This window comes from Numida meleagris, chromosome 1 (genome assembly GCF_002078875.1).
Source record: "Numida meleagris isolate 19003 breed g44 Domestic line chromosome 1, NumMel1.0, whole genome shotgun sequence".
NCBI classification, from domain to species: Eukaryota; Metazoa; Chordata; class Aves; order Galliformes; family Numididae; genus Numida; species Numida meleagris.
In genome coordinates, this window is record NC_034409.1 from 155,748,042 (window position 1) to 155,770,628 (window position 22,587).

The 22,587-nt window shown below is 34.1% G+C and overlaps 1 protein-coding gene across 2 annotated transcripts in view; it reads left to right on the plus strand.

Annotated features, from left to right (window-relative positions):
• The window catches only part of KLHL1 (kelch like family member 1), a 204,962-nt gene that overhangs the window by 165,595 nt on the left and 16,780 nt on the right, over nt 1-22,587 (plus strand). The window contains exons 7-9 of one of the 2 annotated variants that reach the window (XM_021417643.1): nt 4,720-4,944; nt 20,624-20,786; nt 22,448-22,582. In XM_021417643.1, coding sequence (XP_021273318.1) covers nt 4,720-4,944; nt 20,624-20,786; nt 22,448-22,538 — 479 coding nt within the window. In that variant the 3' untranslated portion in view covers nt 22,539-22,582. Of the gene's footprint in view, nt 1-4,719; nt 4,945-20,623; nt 20,787-22,447; nt 22,583-22,587 lie in introns of those variants that run through there. The other variant, XM_021417641.1, reaches the window with a different exon arrangement.

Consider the following 22,587-nt stretch of genomic DNA (forward strand, 5'->3'; position numbering starts at 1 on the left):
AACTTCTTGCAAGTGAGATTTTTGACAGTGCCATGCTGCATTATGATAATCAGTCCATTGGATTGATGAATCACTCCTTTTCTGTCTATTCACCTTGTTTTGATAGCAGTAGCCACTCTAGTGGCTCAGGCACTAGATATCAACACCCCCTACCAGTTTTGGAAGAATAAAAGTGCAACCAGATTTAGGAATTGCCCTTATGACATTCTCTTTTAGAAACTCTTTGAGTTTGCTGTTACTATATTATTTATTAAACCTATCTCTAAAACAGAAACATACACAAATACTCTGTTATACAATTTTCCCTGTTTTATGCAAAACGACATGTATATTTAATATATATATGTGTTTCTAGACAAAATATATATACATTAGATATAGACATAAGTATGTGAATAATATTGAATATTTACTTGAATTCATTCTTGCTTTCAAGTTTTCAGCAACCTGCATAGCAGTGCTTGCCAGTAATACTAACTTAAGGATGGAAATGAATTGAAACCTCTAGTTTTTGACATCGCACTTCACCTCATATCCACTTTCTTGCTTTCAGGCTCTACCCTGACAAATGTCTGGTGTCCTACTACAGTGGAGTGTGCACAACAGTTCACAAAGTAGCTCTCATTTTCTGAAACCTTTTCTGACAGTATGACAGGACTACACCATAGGCACATCTTTAGAGCAGCTGGTGGATGCTACGACCACAGTAGCTTGTATTACAATCTTAGCTAGACAAACTCTTGGCTTCCAGTCTATAACATAGATTTCTTTTTTCCATTAGAAATAAAGGTTTGAGGAAAAGGAAGTATACTGGCATTCATCTAATTCTAGTACAAGTGGAGGACTGGACCATGAAGAGAGATGAGAGATTTATCAGTACAAATGTGGCTAGTTAATCAGCATGAGGAAAAAGATCTGCAGGACAAAGAGTTCAGGATTATGCAGAAAATGAATGCTAGAAATTCCTGGCAGTTCCCCAAAGTCAACATTAATCTAGTATGAGAACAAGATGAGAAATAGCTTATTCTAAACCTTCCATGTTAATTTTCGTAAGTTCTCTGAAGCACATGCCTCTGGAAAATTTCTGGTGACTGTCACAGTGTAATGCAAAAAGCCCCACAGCTTTTCTCACCGAAGCAGCCTAATGCATAACTTACTTTGGATTTGAATCTGGCTATTAGCTCCCGGAGCCTTTTTGTATGCTAAGGTGTCCTATGCTGTAGGGCATGTCAGTGCCAGAAATCAAAATGTAAATATGCTTCTTGGTATACTTTTTGCACATCTATCAGAGGATGTGCACTGTAAAGAGAGAAAGATTATTCACCACTGATCTCATCATAAACCTCCAACCATTTGTCCAGAAATCGTGCCTTTTATTTTCTACTCTCTGGGGGACTGTGCAGTGTTGGGTTCAACAGAGACTGACATGCAGAAGGAAATTTAAAATGGAGCTCAGGATCTTTTATCAGTGCACATTATCACAGAATGCCGAAGTCTGGGAGCTACCTCTGGAGTTGATCAGATCCAATTCTCCTGCTAAAGCAGGGCCACCTAGAGGAGGTTGCCCAGTACCAGCATCTTTTGTCCAGGCATTTTTTGAAGATCTTCAAGAAGTTCACAGTCTTTGGGGAATGTGTGCCAGTGCTCAGAAAAATGCCAGTAAAGAAATGTTTTGTGATATTCAGCTGAAACCTCCTGTGTTCCATTTTGTGCCCAGAATGTCTATTCCTGTCAGTGGGAACCACTGAAAAAAATCTGGCTCCATCCTTTTTGTATACTACTTTCAGATATTTATAGACATTGATGAGATTGCCCCTGAGCCTTCTCTTCTCCAGGCTGAATAATCCCAACTGTCTCATCCTTCCTTCAGAAGATACATGCTGCATTCCATTCCTCATCTTTGTGGCCCTTTATTGGACTTTCCAGCAGCTCCATGTCTCTCCTGTACTGGGGAGCCCAGAACTGAATACAATATTCCAGGTGCATCCTCACCAATGCTGTGTAGCAGGGATGGATCACCTATTCTGACTTGCTGGCAACGTAGTGTAGGCAAGAATACCGTCAGCCTTTTTAGCATCAAGTGCTCATTGCTGAGTCATGTTCAACCTGGTGTCCACTACAATCCCCAACACTGGAAATCTTTGATGAAAAGTCCTTAAAATAAGATTTTCATAGTCAGCTAATGCCTGTTGTCCTGCCCATTCTGCTGTTATTCACTTAGCAGACAAGATCTTTAAGTTCTCTTGAGCTTCTGCATTTGTTTTGGTCAAGTAGTGCTCTGTAGTGCTTAGCATTTTTGTGATGTTAACATCTAGCAATGTAACGCTTTCCTTTTGAAGTACAAGGAAATCATAAAATAAATGAAGAATGAAATATCAATATCCCAATATGTTATTGATTTTATATGCCCAGAGGACATGGCACTTAAGTAGCTAAGCACTTTTGAAATATATTAGATCTAAAGGACTTAATCAAGATTTTGTCTCTTTTTTCCTAGGTGCAGAAAAACCATTTACTTGCATGATCAAATAATAACATGTCCTTGAATTTATGACTTTGCCAGAAATAATAGCTACTTTTCTTCCTAGGTAAAAGTGGAATAAGCTTGTTTTTTTTGTTTTGTTTTGTTTTGTTTTGTTTTGTTTTTGACTGAGCAGTTCAAGTGTTTCTCAGTTTGTGTTGGAATGAAGAACAGTGTAAACATTATAAAAAGAACTAGGTCTGAAATATGAACGGTGTAATTCTTACTGCTTCTATCAAGGGTAAAGTTAGTGAATGGCTCTATAGGGCTGTAAGAGAAATGTAAATTCATGTAGTCAGATCCCCGATGTTGTAGTTCACTATATTCAAAATTTGCTTCTTGTCAATAATCTCCAGTTAAAGATATCCTAAAATCTCCACTGATTATATCTTTCAGTGGTTTCACCACCTTCCTGTTGAAGGACGTTTTCAAGCTAAAAATTACTTCTTCAGAGTCATAGCAATGAAAGCAATTTAGATCAGAACACCACTAAAACAAGAGACTCTTTCAATGACAGATATGTAATCTGACACAACTGTCTGTTTTTAAACCAAGTGTAATCTCATGACTTCAAGAGGGAACATCTTAGTACTTACTGAAACTATTCATCTTGTGTTCTTGTACAAGTAGTTGCAAAACAATAATAATGACTGATGTACAGGGTAGGCTTTCCTCTGTTTTCAAGTTTAAATAGAGTACTTTTTTTTTTAGTTCTGCTGGAAGTGAAAGAGTATATCAGGAATTGTTAAGGTTTTAGTTCATGGCTATGTATATTTTTCATGAATAGTTGAAATAGGTCTTGATATATTTTCTTTTTTATTATTATTTTTTCCCCAGATAAGCAAAATGTCTTACTGGATAAATTGAGTTCACAGATCTCAGAACTCTTCTGGATTAGGATTTCAGTATGGAACTTAATAATGCATTGTGCCAAACTCAGACTTAATCAATATAATAAAATATATAGCTGAACGTAATTCAAGGATTGTATTTGTTGTATTAGTAATACTTTCTGAAATCAGAATGACAAATCTTTTAAATGGCAATCTTTACCATTAAGGTAGACCGCATTATAGCATTCATTTATTACAGTTCCAGATTTAACATTAATACATTCAGCATTAAAGCATTATAAAATAGCTATATTAATGTCTCACTATAATATGCCCTGCAGCACTGTACAAAAAGTCTGCATTTTTGCTCCTTCAAAACCAAAGATTAATACATTTGCACAGATCAATTTTAAATTAGAGGCAAATAGATAAATAAACCTGTCTCTATTAATCAAATGTAAAAATTGGTTCATATAACTTATGGTATCATAAAACCAGAGAGGGATTTAATATATCCAGTTGAATTGCTCATCGGTTGCTCCAAAAGTAATGCCTCCTATTTATTTCTATGGAACCTACAATAGATGCAAAGAACATAATAACACTGTTAGATCAAATTCTCAGCTACTAAACACTAGTTTTCAACATAGTCACCTCCATTAGCTATGTATTTTCCTAAAATAAGGGAGAATTAGCTTAGGAGGAAATTCATTACTCAGAAACTGGTGAGACAGTAGAGCAGGCTGCCCAGAGAAGCTGGGGGTGCCCTGTCCCTGGAGGTGTTCAAGGCCAGGTTAGATGGGGTCCTGGGCAGCCTGATCTGGTGGTTGGCAACCCTGCCCATGGCGGGGAGTGTGGAACTGGGTCATATTTGAGTTTCCTTCCATCCCAAGCCATTCTATAATTCAGTGATTCCCATAATCATATTCTGATAATAGGACGTGTTACTTACTTCACTTTCTGAGATATACACATGCTCCTTTATCTCTCTGGTTTTGTTAATAAACTTCATTTTGTATCTAATATTTAATATTAGAAGTTACTTTTGTGATTAACTGATAAGTTATTTTATGTGTACCTTTTGAACTCATCTATGAACCTGTAAATCAAATGACTAAGTTCAGAAAAAAATGTTCTTTAAATATTTTGCTAAAATTTACTGTATAACAAAATCAGTTATCTCAGATAGTTATCCTGCTGAAACATAGAAGATCATAAGGGTAAAGCATACTGTTATTCAGGCTTACAATATTTTGATTCTGTAGGGATGATTTAGTTTGTTTTTTCACTTTCATAATGAAAATAGTTATAGCCAAAAAAGGTAGCCAATTTTATATACATTATCCTATTATTGTGTCTCATCAGGTGCTACAACTATTGAAAAGTATGATCTCAGAACAAATATATGGATCCAGGCTGGAGTGATGAATGGCAGGAGGCTTCAGTTTGGTGTTGCTGTCATCGATGACAAGCTGTTTGTCATTGGAGGCCGTGATGGTTTAAAGACATTGAACACTGTTGAATGTTACAATCCAAAGACAAAGGCTTGGACTGTGTTACCACCAATGTCAACACATAGGCATGGTTTAGGTAAGGAAAAAAATGTTTTAAAAATCTAACACAGTTTTTCACATAAGTAAAAGGTAATGCAAAATTTAGGTTTTTAAAGCTATCATATCACATTCATCAGTATTTAATAAAGATTTACATTGATCTTGTTAGATCACTAAGAATATAAAGAAGATTAAGACACTTTTTATTATTTAATGAAGTATCAGTACTTAAAAGAAGAAAGACAAGGCAGGGAAAGAAACTCTGAAACTTAAGCAGATTGGTTAGAATGTTCAGGTTTGTTTTCACAGCATTTGATAACAGATATCTTTATTTATCAGATAATTGAAACATTATTTAGTTTCAAAGTATTATGTGTTTTTACTTATACAACATTATAGGAAATATGCTCAAGAATATGCACACTATGTCAGCAATGGACTTTACAAAGTATTTGTAGCAATAGTTTCATCATGACTGGTAGAGCGTATGTTCCCTTAGTCTGTTGCAGTTCAGTTTTTCAAGGATCATTCACACCACTGTGAGCATTAATCCAAGATATGTTGTATTCCCGTTCTCCTGTCTTTCCTTCCTGCTTATTCCTAAATTGCTTGTAGTAATCGTATAGAAGCTGAATGTGATATCTGAACTCTCATTTCCATTTGTTTTCTTGATTTTCGGAATCCAAAATGCAAATAAAAACTCAATTCTTGTATTTAAGTTTCATTTAGGTTTACTTAATATGTCTACTTCTAAGCTAGTCATCTCTATTTTCAATGCAGAAAGAAACGACATTTTTTAAAATACAAGTGTTGTATATAATTTAAATATCTTCCCTGGAATGAAATGGGCCACATCTTAGAATAAAATTTCCCTATACATATTCGTGCACAGACTTTTGTTATACTTACCTGATTTTAACTTCTCAATAATACTACAAGGTAAAATGCTATTTTTGTAGGATATATAATGATATGAGGTTTGAATTAATATAACTTCAAGTCTCAGGAAGACAATAGGCTTACGTGATGCACTACTAATATGGAGTTAAAGTTAATGCACTACGTACACAAATTTTGTTTTGACTTTGACATAAATTTCTTGTTCATCATTTTATTGATTGCTTGATAGTTCACTTTCATTTTACTGATTTACTTATTTTTCCTTTCCCTTTCCGTTCCGTTTCCTTTCCCTTTCCCTTTCCTTTCCCTTTCCTTTCCCTTTCCTTTTCTTTTCTTTTCTTTTTTCTTTTCTTTTTTTAATTCTCCTGACAGTACCAGGAAATGTGCTACAACTATTATCTAATTCTAGAACCCTTTATATTAACATCTCATATCAAGTAGAGCATAAAACATTATGGAATAAAAAAGAGTAATGTGAAGCCAGAAAAACAATGAATGAAAATTGGAAACAGAAAGAGAAAGATCAAATTAAAATTTTTATAGATACAGAAGAAAGTAACTGAATGAACAAAAAGGGGGAGAGGGAATGTAAAAATATATTTTGAATGATAAATTCAGAAAATAAAAAGGAGAAGAAGAAAGAAGCTGCACAGAGGAAGAAGAGGGAAGGAAGAAATAAGGAGGTAGTGGTAGGCTGAATGTAAACTTTATATGCAAAAAAAAAAAAAAAGAAACTACGGTTAAAAGAAGAAAAAAAAAAAGAAATAAGTGAATGAACAAGTGACACTGAGCTTATCATTCCAAAGCAAACAATATAAATTCTTCTGTGAGAAGATTAAGCTGTCTGTCTTTTTCAGGGAAGTGTCCTAAACTGGCTTGTGCTTTTCATTAACCACTTAAAAAGTGTCTAAGCTTCTGTTGTAGGCTAGATATGGACTGTTAAGTCTACAATTTAACCTCATGTTTTGACTTTGTGAATATATATTTCACAGTCCATAGTTAAATATGTATTTTCAAGGTGATCAGAATGGCACATGGTAGTAGCTAATAAACTTCTGTTAAGCTTAGATTGGAGGAAAGTTACAGGATCCTATTATTCCTCTTTCACTCTTGGAAGAGAGAATTTTGCCAGCAGGAATCATCTGAGTGAAGATGCTATAAAAATTCCTTCCCTTTATTGCTGGTGAGAAAGCTTTGGATTTCTTTTTATAACCTGTAGCTTAAGGTGAAATTCACTCTATTCAGATTACCCCAGAGGACATAAAGAATTTCAGTCTTGGTTTATGTAGTAGATTATGGCTTCAACCCATTGTTTTGAACCAGCTAAATATATGTAAATATATTCTTAAGTACCTAAAGAGTATTCTTAAAGTTAGATAGAGTGAGTACTTGTTTACCTGATTGTCATGAAACTAGTGTGTGCAAGAGTGAGTCTTAAGAGAGGAGGTTCAGGAGGCAGAGGTGGAAAGAAAATATGGGAAGTTAGAGAATTGTTGGATAAAAAGCTCAGAATATCTTTGCTGATGATAAAACTATAAAACAGCATTATGATTTAGCATGAAGTCTATAAAACAGTGAAAAAGGATGACCTTTACTGCTTCTTAGACGCAGCTTAGTTTTCCATTTCCACACTTACTGCTGTGATATCCAACATCAAAGGGAAATAAAAAAGAGGATGTGCTGGGAAGAAAATAGAGATAGCTCTGTAGTTTGTAAATAGTAGTAGTGAGAACTGTTAGTCAAGGAAAAGACCATGGAGAAGCTGAAGCATCTGCCTAAAAGCTGTTAAAATATATAATAAAGAAAACAGGTAAAATCAGTCAGGTAATGTTCAGACTCTATTTTGACCAAAATCAGAGACATTATTACCTTCATTTCATCCACAAATAATAGTAATACTAGTAATATAAATGCATAACAAATAATTCTATACATTCATAACAACAAATTGAAATATATATGGAAAATTACATTTATGTGTACATACACATCACATATATGTGTATATATATACCATATATATCATGATGTATGTGCGTGCGTGTGTATATATATATACATATATATTACATATATATATGCACGTATGTTTAGTTTGTCTAAACATTTTAGTTTTCTATGTTTTTCCCTATGGACGTTCCAATTCACATCAATGCTTTGGTCCATGAGGCAGAGCGAGTAGCCCTTTTCACCTTATGATGTTATGAAGTATTCTCAACTTCACTACAAAGTAAATTGAAGCACTTACTTTATAGAAAAATCAGTTATTTGTATGCCTCTAGTAAAAGTGTGGGTTCTTTCTGTGCATTGTCAGCAGGTGCAATGTATACAATGTCCAAATGTGATGAATTTTAACTGACAACTGAATTCCAAATGCAGCTATGTACTTAAGACATCACATTCCTGAAACTTATAATACTAAGGAGGTTTGAATGTTTATCAAATACTTCAGTTATCACAGTAATTTTAATCTGTAAAGACCATTCTTGAAATAATATAAAAGCTTAAAGTCAGAGCTTTTATTCATCTAAATTTTCTCTTCTACATTTTAAGTACAAGACAGAATAAAGCCTCATTTCCTAAATTATGGAGTGCAATTAAGTTTTAATGGATATAAATTTACATTAAATGTGAATGAAGAAAAATGATAATCCAAAAACAGTGGCATCAGGTTTTCATCTTTTATTCAGATCACACAAGTCATTGCAAGATTCATATACAGCCTTTCACATGACAGACTCATGTCATGAAATAACTGTCAGTGGAGTGACAATTGATTATTTACAGTATTTAAAATTTTTGGATTAAAGCTTTTTATTAGTAGATAGATTACTTGGGAGTAGGTAATTCTCAGAGAATTACCTATTGAAACCAGGAGAAATGCATGATGTTTATTGCCAGTGAGTTCCAGACCTTACTGACTGATGAATCTAGACTTTGATTTAATTCTTAGATCATGATAAATTTCAGAAGGAAAATATATATTAAAATATAACAATATTGACTTATCTAAGCCTGTATATTTTCTTCAGTCCTAAAATGATGTTTCATAAAATATTTTTGTTGGCTTCAAAGATTTAAAATTCATAAAATGCTTTCCAAATAATTTTTTAATTTCCAAAAAGCAGTTACTTTATCAAATACTTTTAGGCATATATACAAACTCTATCTACAGCTTTAGAGAACTGAAAATGTAGAGCAGGATTCCTCCTCCTGGCAGCAGATGTAAAACTGAATAGAGATCTGAAGCGGCACATTCCCATTTCCACTCATGACAAGAACTCAGCACATTAAAAATAGAACAATTTATGACGTGGGAGAAGCTCCTGCCTTTCAAGGTACAACAAAGATCACTGAGCAGTCTTTGTAAATTGAAAATCTGTTCCCTAAACCTCATTTATGTATGTATGTATGTATGTATGTATGTATGTATGTATGTATGTATGTATGTATTCATTCATTCATTAATCCATTTATTAAGTGAGGCTCTCATCAGCTCTCTCTCTACTGGAAACTGATTGCAAATCTATTGTCATGCTTTCTTATTTCATATTTCTTTTGATATAGTTATAAATAAAAAACACTTTTATATTGGAAAGAACTTACTGTGTAATTATCAAAGAACATCTTGACTTGGCTCCGCAGTTCATTTATTTCAGTAATGTTCTGTCATCTCTCATGTTTGCCATTTATGCATGATTGCTGCTGACTAATTGAAAGATCTTTTCTTAATTTCCAACATATTCATGAAGTCCTTGTTGGGTTAGATTAAATCTGTTGCTATTTGTTCATTACTTTTTGATTAAGTGTAAGGTAACATTGTTGCTAGCAATCATAGTTCATTCACTCACTTCACAAAATGACATGAATGCAACAAATAGGAGAGTGAATTATTAATAAATGTTAACTCATAGTAGAATGTTTTCCAGAAGTTTATATCTTAACATTTATTTTTATTTTTTCAAATCTCAAAGTTCTAGAAATAAACAATAATAGTGTAAAATGTCAACAGATTTTTAAAATGTGCCTTCAATGCAGATATCAGAAAAAAGTTTCAGATACTAGACACCTTGATGGATCCATAGCAGCAAAGCAATATCTGATTCACATTGAAACAGGTGTTGATTACAGCAGAAATTATGCAGATTAAAGATGTGGTTTATCAAGTGAATATGGAGAGTGATCACCTTACTTCATTTTATAGGAAATAAATTTTGCTTGGAAACCTAGCTGCTGAAGAGTGAGTGTTGTTATCATGCATTTTTTCAACACTTCAGCTAGGAAAACACAGCTTGAATTCAGTGAGGATAGCAGATCAGAGAAACAGGAATGTCAGAAGGTAGCAATGTAGGATAGGCATTTAGACAGGCTGTCTAGAGGTTTAGCATATTCATAAAAAGTTTAGCAGGTAATTATTGCTGTTCAACACTGGAAATATAAAGATATATGGCACCAGTCTTTAAGCCTAGATTGAAAGATAACTTCAAGTCAACTTTCATCTTCTATTTGAAAAAAACTTCTGCTGTGGCAATGATGTTATTTTTGTATGGTGCTGAAGCACCAGTAAACATGCGTCTGTTCAATTTATACAGAAAGGCATTCAAGGCTAAGGAAAAAGCTTTAAAGTAGAATAGGAATATAAATAAAAGCTTGATACAGCCTTAACAGTTACACCTATGCTAACTGTAAAATAAACCATAAAAGTATTGAGAATAAAGGGATACTTTTTCTTTTTTTCTGCTAGCTTGGAGGTTTGCATCTTTTTCTATATACCACAATTTCTGGGCTACAGAAGAGGGGGAAAAAATTGCAAATTCAAATATTACATTGAAAGACAAAAAAATAAAAAAATAAAAAAATGTATGCTATTTAAAAAAAAAAAGTTTTGCAGCAAAATAATTCCAATTTTTCCATATGCTGTGTGTATGTGGAACAAACCACTAAGATGAGAACAAAACACAGAGGTCAACAGACAGTGGATGAAAATTTGAAATTCCATTATGGACTTGGAGGCAGATATGAACCTCCAGTGTCTTAGTGGACAGCAGGTCAGAGATGGAAGTCAGGAAGAAAACAATGTCAGTAAAATGCAGAGAATTATATTAGCATTAAAGACAACAGAATGATGTTATCATACCCTGTTAGTATGCTAAAACTGTAATTATTTATGATTAACTGTCAAAAAAGTGCTGTAAGCACACCATTAACAATCAAAAAATTCATGAAAAGTATAAACTTTTTTTTTTGCAGAATATTTGCCATAGTGACAAAAGCAAGAACACTGGATAAAGGAAACTTCTCTAGTTCTTGGTTTGTAGAGCATAGTTGTAGAGCATATCATCAAATGCTCATTTCACAGGCATGTATATGTTTATTTTTAATCATTCAACCCTAGTAAGCAAGCTGAAAATACTACAGCCCTCATACAACCATTCGTGTGTGTTACTGTCCAAGTTCTACTGCTTTAGGCAATGGCATTCAATATTTCCTGATTTATGCAGTATAATTTCTGGATCTTTAGATACTCTGAAAAAGCGACCACAATGTCTGTTTAAATCAAGCTTAAGTCAACAGAGCTGTGAGTCCGATACAGGTCAAATCTTCAGTATATCTCTTTCATGAAAGGAGCCTAAGGTGCTTTTGGACCTTTATGAATTGGCAGTCATAAACACTTAATGCTTTCAGTCAGGAAGAACACATTCATATATAAAAGATGTGCTTCATGAGTGTAAAGAAAATGTCCACTACTTTGTTATTTATGTAACAAGAAGGAACAGTTTCCAAAAAGATTATTCACTAGGATTCATTTTAAACAGCATGAATGGAATTGAAATTAAATAGCTCAAGGAAAGACTCATGTCGTGTAACCCCAAAAAGATCTTAGAGTCAGTAGCATCTCACTTTTCTGCACTGGTAAATCTGTTCAGGTACATTTGCATCTCTCAAGGCAGTACTATGATCAATATGCCTAATCCTGGTCAGTGTGTGCTGATATGTTGAAATTGTGCAAAGCCACAGATAGAAAATAAAACAAATAAAAATAAAGTAAAAGATCTTGAATCCTCAAAGGGAATAACTTCCTAAGCATGAAGCAGAGGGGAATATTTTCTCAACAGTCTTGCTTACTACAATGCTCTGACATAGCTATATTATTTGCCATTCAAGAAGCATCTAGTTAAAGGTTAGTTTGAGAATCTTTCTTTCATGCATTGTAAAATAGAAATGTGTACCTCTATGTCATTAAATTATTGTTATCTTTAATGTTGAAGTATCAAGGGAAATATGTAATTCTAGCTTTCTTGACAGAAGATCTGAGCATTTAAAGTATTTTCTTCACAATAATGATTTGCATGTATATTAGATTTTGCTTTGGACTTTTTCTCCCAGTCGTCAGGAGCATTACAGAGATATATATTTTTTTAATTATAAAATTCCTTGTCATTTTACTTTGTACCCGTACATCATGACCCAATTCACTGAAGAGCTACAGATCATAATGGCAACACTTACAATGATTTCTGAGTTGGGTTCTCGGGATAATACTGTTGCAGAGTTGAGAATCTGGTATCTTGTCTACAATACTAAATGTAAATGTTGCAGGCAGATCTTTACTTCTATAAATTTGCATTGCATAAACACGTCAGTATAATATTGTTGGGCCCTAGAGGGCAAGGGTATTTTCATAACTTTTTCAATCAGCTTTGATAGCAGCCTCTGAATACATATAGGGACAGGTATTTTCTACATGTCTCTAAATATTCACTGAGGAAAGTAGGTCAGGTCTAATTCTCCAGTTCATCACATCCTAAATTCCAAGCTTTAGCTAAGGCCATCTTATATGCAGTATCCCAAGAACTATAATGGTATTTCAAACCCAGTTAACATTATGGTTGCAAAAATGAAATTTCACATTTTATTATCTAGTGTATAAGATAAAACAAGTTAGACCTTACCATTATTACTTTTTTTTTTTTTTTTTTAATGTTGATGTTGAGACCAGTAGTATGGAAGAAAAGTGGTTTAAAGACCAAGAATAGAATCCAGAAAAGCAGTAATGCTGGCCAAAGAGATATCTATGTTTCTGTGAGTCTGGTTGAAAAATGATAATTTACAGCTAACTGGAAACTGAATAAATATAGAGCTTAAAATGGTGGATTAAAATCTATGTATTACTTAATCAAGTTTAATATCTGGTTAACAAATCACTGATTTATTTATCATCTTCATTATAATAATACAATATATGTCTGTCCTCCTCTTAAAAGGTAATTTGCTTATTTAAAACAAAACAGAAGAATGGATGTCAGTTACAACTTTATGTTAAAACTATCTCTAGAAAAATACAAATGCAGAAAACACAGTCCATCTTACACCATACATTATTTTTTTCTTTGCCATTTGATATTCAAAAGTAAGTACCAGTATGAAACTACATTTTCTGTTAGTCTGTAAAAAACTGACACTTTTAAAAATTTCTCAGGGTTTGAGTGTATTAGGTTTATCATGCAGATATGGAGAGGTAAAGCTAGAAATATAATAGGCTGTGCTCCATTGTTTTATAACATCACAGAAAAGCAATCTAAAAATCCCATTACAAGCTTAAACTGTAAATAATTGAATCTGTACAGATCTTAGCACCTAATTAGACTTAATAGATATTTTGCTACATAGCTTTGTGAAAGCAATTGAATGGAAAGTACATGCCATTGTACACCAGACAATATTAATTTCTAGATCTCATTTACCTAACATATAACACTGTTTCCTTTCATAAATCTCTAAGTCTAAATGATTAGCTGAATTATATTCCAGATTAATATATGTATATACTTCCAAGTACGTAGTAACATGGTATTTAACCTAATCATCTTTCTTTATTTTCAAACATTTCTTTAGTTCAGAAATCTGCCAATTTCAAATATCGGTATGTTGAAACACAAATAGCTAGGAAATTTTCTAATCAAGATATTTCTCCCTCTACACCCCAAAAAGCATCTTTAGTAGACTCAGAGAATCACAGAATTGTTTGAGTTGGAAGGAACCTTTAAGATCACCGAGTTCCAACCCCCTGCTATAGGCAGGGTCACCTCCTACTAGACGATGTTGCTCAAAGCCCCATCCAGCCTGGCCTTGAATGCTTCCAAGAAGGGGGCATTCACAACCTCACTGGGCAACCTGTTCCAGTGTCTCACCACCAATATAGGAAATAGTGATTAATAGGTACTGAATTCTGCATAACTGAAAAAATAACAAACATTGAATTATTAAGCTTTTCATCATTTTCAAGGAAACACTAAGATTTTTTTCCTACTGTATTCAACACACCAGATTAAAATCTGCAAGAAAAAATGTGACTGGAAGTTTCTGCCATTGCAACATCAGCTATTAGATGGGAAGATATTTTCTAATCAATTTATAAAAAATTTATTTTCTTTGAGACTTGCACAAGCATTTTGCTGATCTCTCTCTATAGACCTCATGCAGTTGCTTCATTTTGAAACTGCTGCTTCTGTTTTAATGCTGTTTTTCTTCCTCTTTATTCCAACAGTTTCTCTATAAATTAATCCTGTCATTTAGAACAGTATCTATGTTTTGCCATTTCACTGGCTGAATACATTAATGAAAACATATCTCCTCTTCAGAAAGAGAATGTTTATTTTTCTAAAAGAAACCCTCAGTCCAGTTTCCAGTCTCAGATATTTAGTAATTGAATGCAAACTAGCGAAGCAAAACCATTCAGAATCTCATGAAAATGAGAATCATTCACTGAAAAATGGATAGGATAATTTAGTCCCTCAATGCCAAAATTATTTATTCTAGAATTAGAAAACATATAACGTCTGATTCCACAAATTTCTTTATTCAGAAAAATAATATCCTTGACTACTTTTAATGTAATTCTCTTATGATAAAAGTCTCCCTTTTGGGATTTATGATTCATTTTCTTGAAAGACTATAATAGAATACTAATATACTGTGGAACGTTAAGTCCAAGTACCCTAAACTAGTTTTATCAAACTACTGAAGATGCAGAGTAGAAAGGGGAGCTGTGAGAACCTTGTGCCCTTCCTCTTCACCTAGCAGTCATGACAGAGATGACAATATAAGTCTTGCACGCATTTTTCTTAGTGACGATAAGACTTCAGGTTTTGGCTGGACATTATTTTTTTTCCATTTAAAATCAGTTAGATTTAGAATCAGTTATATCTCCATATAATACATTCAAAACCTAGATGAATTTTTATTTTTAGTGGAAGTCGAATATGAAAAACAGCAAAATCACATACTCTGACATCACTTCTGTGTAGGACATGGAAGTCAAGATGAATGCTGATCTTCTAATATATTCTTCAGTATGCTGGATATAAAAAGATGGCAAATCTTGTCTAAAGAGACTGCAGAAATTGGCTGCACTGAAAAAAAAAAGAGTTGAGTACGTTTGCTCTTTAAGGAGAAGGAACTCTACACTGTGCTAAGAAGTGTGGAACTGACATTTCACTACAGACTGTTTAAAATGCATTTAGGTTTTTTTTTTTTTTTCCATTGAAGCAAATGAACTGGAACATTTGAAAAAGAGTATAGACTTATTTCACTAATTTTACTGTAATATATTTTGCTTTGTAAACTTCGTAGAATATATCCATTAAGATTTTGATGTAGGTGTTCCTTGTAGCTGTTTGCTTTTACCATGGAAACTTCATCATGGAGACTTCATCATGGAAATTTTAGTATAGGTTTTGATATAGAAGTGAATAGAAAAGAACAGTTCAGTTGGAAGGGACCTTCAAAGACCATTTAGTCCAACAACCTGAGGCAGGCTAACCAAAAGTGAAAGCATATTAGTGAGAATACTATCTTGAATACTGACAGGCATGGGCATCAGTCACCTCTCCAGGGAGCTTGTTCCAGTGTTTCATCACCCTCACAGTAAATAAATTTTTCTTATTGTCCAGTTTGAACACCCCCTGCCATGGTGCAGCTTTGTGCCATTCCCACATATCCTGTGATCAGTTAACAGGGAGAAGTGATCGGCACCTCCATCTCCATTTCCCATCCTCAGGAAATTGTAGAGAGCAATGGAGCCACCTCATAGCTTTCTTTCTTTCCGGACTAGACAACATAAGTGTCCTCAGCCTCTCCTCATAGGACATTGCTTTTCAGTCTTTTTACCAGTTTTGTCACCCTTCCTTGGACACTTTCAAGTATCTTAACATAGCTTCTATATTGTGGAGACCAGAACTGTACACAGTACTCAAGGTGAAGTTGCAACAAAACTAGAATCACCTATTTTGATTGACTGCCTGTGCTGTGTTTAATGCATCCCAAAATGAAGTTTGCCCTTTTGGCTGCCCATTTTGGCTACTGGCTCATGTTAACCCTACTTTTGACCAACACCTCCAGATCCTTTTCTGCTAAGCTACTCTAGCCACTCACCTCCTGGTCTTTATCTGTGTCTGGCACTATTCCATTCCAGATGCAGGACCCAGGATTTTCCTTTGTTGAACTTCATGCCATGCTGATTGCTCAATAATCCCAACTATGAGATCTCCCAGCAAGGCATCTTGTCCTGCTGGGGAGTCAGTAGCACCTCCCAGTTTAGTATCATCTCCAGACACATAGAGGATGCATTCCACTCCTGCATCCAGATCATTAATAAAAGTATTGAACAGAACTGGCCCCAGGATTGAGCTCTGCAAAGCACCACTAGTGACCATCTGCCAGTCAGTTTTCACCCCATTCACTACAACCCTTTCAGCTTCACTGTTGAGCCAGTTCATAACCCAGCACAGTGTGAATTTGTTCATCTCACAGTTGGACAATTTATCCAGCAGGATGCTCTTAAAGACAATATCAAAGCTTTTACTAAAATCTAGAAAGATTACATCCACTGCTTTCCCTTTGTCCACCAAATAGGCAGTATTAGTAAAGCTAGTAGTAAAGCTCTGGCATAGACCTCAGTTCCTTCTATGGGAACTATTCTTATTAATACAAAATAGAATAGAGAAAAAGTGAGAAGACACTGGAAATTATGATAAGTGCCAGAACTTGAAATAATATTGAGGAATTGCCACATATTAGAAGAAAAGAATTTTATGACGTTGCATTAAAGGTAACTTCTGTAAATTATGGAGTGTGATGTGAAGATTATAGGCCTACTGAAATTGTCTTTGGAGGTCTGCAGAATAGATCTGGCATAGTCCTATTGAAACATATTAAAGAGTTATTTCTGGAGTAAACCATTCATTCATTCTATTTGTTTATTTGTTTGTTTGTTTGTTTGTTTCCTGTGGAAGAAACTACTTTATTTGCTTCAATATACAGCCTTTGCCTTAACTCTTTGGAAAGATGTATGGATGACCAAAAAAGAATATTCAACTAATCTGCTGTTATTTGACAGGCCAAATCACCAAAAGTTATCTGGTATACTTCAGTAGTAATGAGTTGTTGACATTTTGTGTCCCCTACACCAAAACACCTCTGCTTTTTAATCTGTCTTAAGCAATAGATGGAGAATGGATAGAAGATAAAGAGAATTACAATTAATTTATAAGCCCACTGGAGTGGAAAGGAGAATGAGTGTGTGAATGGTAGAAGAGAAACACTGGATTTGTTGTTGAAGAACAAGAAAGAAGTATATTATGCAATTAGATTCACTACAGAGGTCTAGTTTTTTTGTGGGGCTTTTTTTTTTCTTCCCCATAGCGATGCTTGTCCTGCAATGTATTTCACTCTCTATGTCATCATCTATTAAATTATGTGCTATATCTTACATTTTGTTCATCCACAGGCCTCCTGCAATTATCAGTGCAACAAGTTTGTCTAGATCAGTCTTCATAGTTGTTCATTATTCCCCATGTGACACAGTCTATACCACAGTTGGACAGTGATACTTAATGCCCAAATTTAGCAAATTTGTACTGCATCATAAATTTTATTTCCTGAAACTACTTCTGTGAGTATGTAGGTGGAATTTTTTGTAAAAGCACTGCTGAATTTCATGCAGTTATTTCTACCTTAAGGATGTGACTTCACATGGATTTTCAATGTCTTTCTTAAATATCATTGTAGATACGAAAACTTCAAGCAACAGAGAAACTAGCACATTCCTGATTTCACAATTCCAATATTCCCTCTTTGCTTAAAATTTGGGATATTGTCCTTATCCTGAATTTAACAGATTGCTGTTTCCAGATCTTACACTAGTAATAAGACTCTAAATCATAAAATTTCTTAATGCAGATACTTACATTATGATTACCTTTTGGAAAAAAAATATGCTGAGAAACCTATATCTCTCATGGAATTTCCAGGTTTTCTAGATTTTTGATGTTTCATGTGTAATTCTTTATGAGTGTCTCCATATGGTTTACATTCTTTACACGCATATCTGCATCCATTAATTTTCATGGATGTACCATTAGAGTAAGTCGCTACCAGCTCTGAATCCAGGCTTCTACATCTGTTCCATTTTGCAATTTTACTTCCAAATATCTTCAGATACAAAAGCAAAATTTAAAAGTACACCAGCCACTGAAGACGGGCATGACAATACTTTCATGGAATGCTGCACTTTTGTTATGTTTTATTTGCTAATTAGTGAACTGTACTTTGAACATGAATACATTGTGTTTATGTATTCCAAAGTGATTATTTGTCCTCACAGATAATACAGACATAACTAAACCAAAACAGAATGAAATTTGACCTTGCAGAATCTATTTGTCTAATATTTTAAAATATAGTAAGCCGGAACTGATCAGTTGCTAAGGAGCAAATGTAAGGATACCACTGCTTTTGCTTTTTTGTAAAGAAGAGACTTAAAATGTGACAACTCATAGCAAGTTCATACATGTTATAAAACAAAAGCAGAGGAGATTCTGTACAGAAGCTTTCTTCTCTTTGTTCTGTGTGAAAAGAATGATTTGCCTATAGTTCCGTTAGTAATTTCTCCTGTTATAGAAGCAATGAAAACTGGCAAAACCAAATAGACAATCTCTTATTGCGTCACATAAAGTTTTCCAAGGAAAATAAACTTTCAGATTTCTCAGTCATGTGGCATTAACTATATTCACACTTTTTGGCAGAGAAGCAGGACTTGGATCTCACATTAAACTAGCATTTTTATTTTGTCTGTTTTCTAACTACAACATCGCCCTCTGTCAGTGTAAAATTAGCTTACAGGGAAATGAAATTGAACATAATGATAGAAAAATATGTAGAAGTTATTCAGTAAGATTGGGCAAATTAAGAGAATACTTTGATGAAATCTTAAAAACAGTTGAACTGGGAACACAAGAGCAAGTGAAAAAATGCAAAGTAATAGAAATTGGGGAAGAAATCTAAAGGAATCATGCATCTCACAGGGCTTTACATGCATTTGACAAACCCAGAAAAGTTCTCATCATGTAGAAGTCAGCGAGCACTATTTTACATATGGTGTCTGGAGTGGCATCATTATAATAAATTGTAGCAAATATTTTTTGGATGACATAAATTTCACTGTCCAGCATTTTGGAATATGTATAACTATTAGGGAAAACTGAATGATCGAAAGCAGACATCATGGGCAGGTCCTGCCTGACTAGTCTGATTTCCTTCTATGACAAGATAACCCACGTAGTAGATGATGGAAAGGCTGTGGATGTTGTTTACGGGGATTTTAGTAGTGTTTGACACCATCTCCCACAGTATTCTCCTGGATAAACTGGCTTTTTGTGGCTTTGAAATATGTGCAGTTCACTTGGTAAAGAACCGGCTGAATGGCCAGGCTTGAAGAGTCATGGTGAATGCAGTTCAGTCCAGTTGGAAGCCAGTCACCAGTGGCATCCTGCAGGTCTCAGTCGTAGGGCCAGTTTTGTTTAACATTTTTATCAGTGATCTGATTGAGAGGATCGAATGAACTGTTAGTCTGCGGATGATTACAAGTTAGACAGGACTGCTGATCTGTTTGAGCATAAGAAGGCTTTGCAGAGGGTTCTGAATAGGTAAGATCAGTGGGCCACATCCAGTCACATTCAACAAGACATTGGCTAATGGGTAGGTTTGGATTTACCCTGAGATTTCCAAAATTATACCTATTTGGGACCATCTCTGCCCATTATTTTCCTCTGAAGACACTCATTCAGAGTGGTCGTCACTTCTTTTCTAAAGGAAAGTTTTCATAAAGAAAACTGATGATGCACTTAAATAGTTTAAGTTCCTCACTGTCACTTCCCCCAGTCTTTGAAAATGTTGTTTTTTTTCTTGATTCTGTGCCAGTCCACCAAGCTTCTGCTAGTGAAAAAACCTATATTTTCATCTACATAACTGACAGAAATTCTGACAGTGTCAAACATATTTCCCTCCTCTGTGGAACACTAGAAGAAAACTCCATTCAACAAATTTCTGTTTGGCTGACAATTATTTGAGATCTACCATACATCCAGTCTATAATTTATATATTGTGAGATTTGCTTATATTCTAAAAGCTAATTAATGATCAGAATGTTATGTGTCACAAGTCAAAAAGTTTACAGAAATCTTAAGATGCTTACATCATTGACAGATTATTCTATGAAGCAAACAATTTTCTCAAAGAATGAAGTTAGGTTTGTTTGACAAGACCTTGAGTCTGTTTGACAAGACCTTCATAAAGCCATACTGATTAGCATTAATTTTATTCCTATATGTTAACTTTTAATTAATCAAATTTCAAATCAATGTTTCTATTTTCACCTTGAGTATACAAGTTTATGCATTGCTATTATGGAAAACATTTATTATTATTTCCAGAGAAATAATACTTTTACCTTCTCTCACTCTCTCCTCCATTTTAGGAGTTACAGTGCTTGAAGGGCCTATTTATGCAGTGGGAGGTCATGATGGTTGGAGCTATTTGAATACAGTTGAGAGGTGGGACCCTCAAAGTCAGCAGTGGACATATGTGGCAAGTATGTCAATTGCCAGAAGCACTGTTGGAGTAGCAGCATTAAATGGCAAGTGAGTAGGGTATTCTTATACAGTTGAAATGCATTTCTTAGAAGGATGAATAACTGACACACAGTAGTAAATAACTTTCATCCTATTGTACTTGAGGGTATCTTTTAAAATAAGTATAGACACATTGTGCACACCCTCAACTCTTGTGGCTCTTACACTCATGTGAAATGTCATTTTTATATATATGTATATATGTACTTATTCCTTTTAATATTCATATCAAATACATCAGAAAATAGACATGACATTACAGTGTGTATGTTCAGCATAAACTATTCATGAAAAATTCTCAGTTGACTCATCTGACTTGAATGTGCCAGTTCTAGTTAGCCAGCTGAGTTAATCAGTCTAATATATCCAATGATGAGATTTGTTGTTGCATACTCATTTTTCAACTTGCTTCAGCCAAACACTGACCCAGGAAACTTGCGTTGACTGAAGGCAACTACATTCATAGAGGAAGTAAACAGAAATTTGATTTTTGTCAAAGCATTAAACTGCATTAAACCTGCAACTCTAAATGTGTTTAGTTTTTAAGTTTCTCTCATAACTTTTTATTTTTTTTTAAAGTGGTCCTTAATAAAACTCATTTTACAGTAACACAATATCGTGCTAACAATTTTTATTAAGGAGCCACATGCACTAAAACTAGAAACCTGGGGCAAATTGCATCCCAATAATACAGTTATCTTATGCAAAATTCTGAGTGTCTCATTTTCTAAAATGAAATTAGAGGCATGGGGTTTGTAGAAGGTTCTCTTTGTCTGATTCTATAAGATGCTGTTTGCAATGTACCTATACTACTTATTACTTGTTGCTTATCACTTTAAAGTATTTGCTTTTAGCTACCTAGCAAAAAATAATACAACGTGAAGTGTGAAATTTAGAAGTGGGAGAGGGATTCATCACAGCTAGCTTCAGATACTTTTGGATAGACATCTACAACTGAGTCAGTTGTCCTCGTAAGCTCACCTTATGATCAACTGAAGAAGTAATACTTTTAAGATATCATATGTCTTACTTATTCTAGACAATTAGGCTTGGACAGCATTAATTATGCCTTGTAAGTACCTGTTTTGCTCCCCCAACTATAAAGGAAATCTGGGAACTCTGTCTCACATTCTGACTTCTATTTGTTGATATCTTAAGTGAGGAAGATTGATACTTTGAAATTGAAAATAAATGAAGAGGCATGAGTAAAGGAGCCCTTAACTGATTAGCTTCCATGAGTTAGAAACTATTTTTTGAATGCGCCTCCCACACTGCTTTGGGCACTTCATATAAAAATGATATTGTATGCTAAATGCCTCAAATTTGAGCCACTCTATTTTTGAAAAATATAGTCCATTCTTTGTGTCTTAATGCTGAGATTATCGTTCCAGTTATAATATTCTGTACTTCTATGGTTTGCTTGTTTTTCAAGTTTAATCCATTTTAAGAGGAAAAAGAGATACCTTTAAAATAACATTGGATGAAAATTATATTTTTCTTTAAGCTTATGGAGGAAATAAAAAATAAAAACTTTTAGATTCTGATCTTTTCCGTCTTTGAGATGACTGATTTATAAGTTCTTATTACTCCTTAATGTATTGAATCTTCTTGTGCTTACCTATGCTTTTGAAGCTCACTCGTACTAATTGTAGCCAATTATTATTTTGCAGAGCAATATTATTTGCATTTGGAAAGACACAGAACACAGAAAGAAATGCCATTTCACTAAAGTGCTGTATTATATCAAAATCTTTCCTATAGCCTGAAAAGGATTTTGTCAACATGGGCATCAAAATTTGCAATGAAAAAA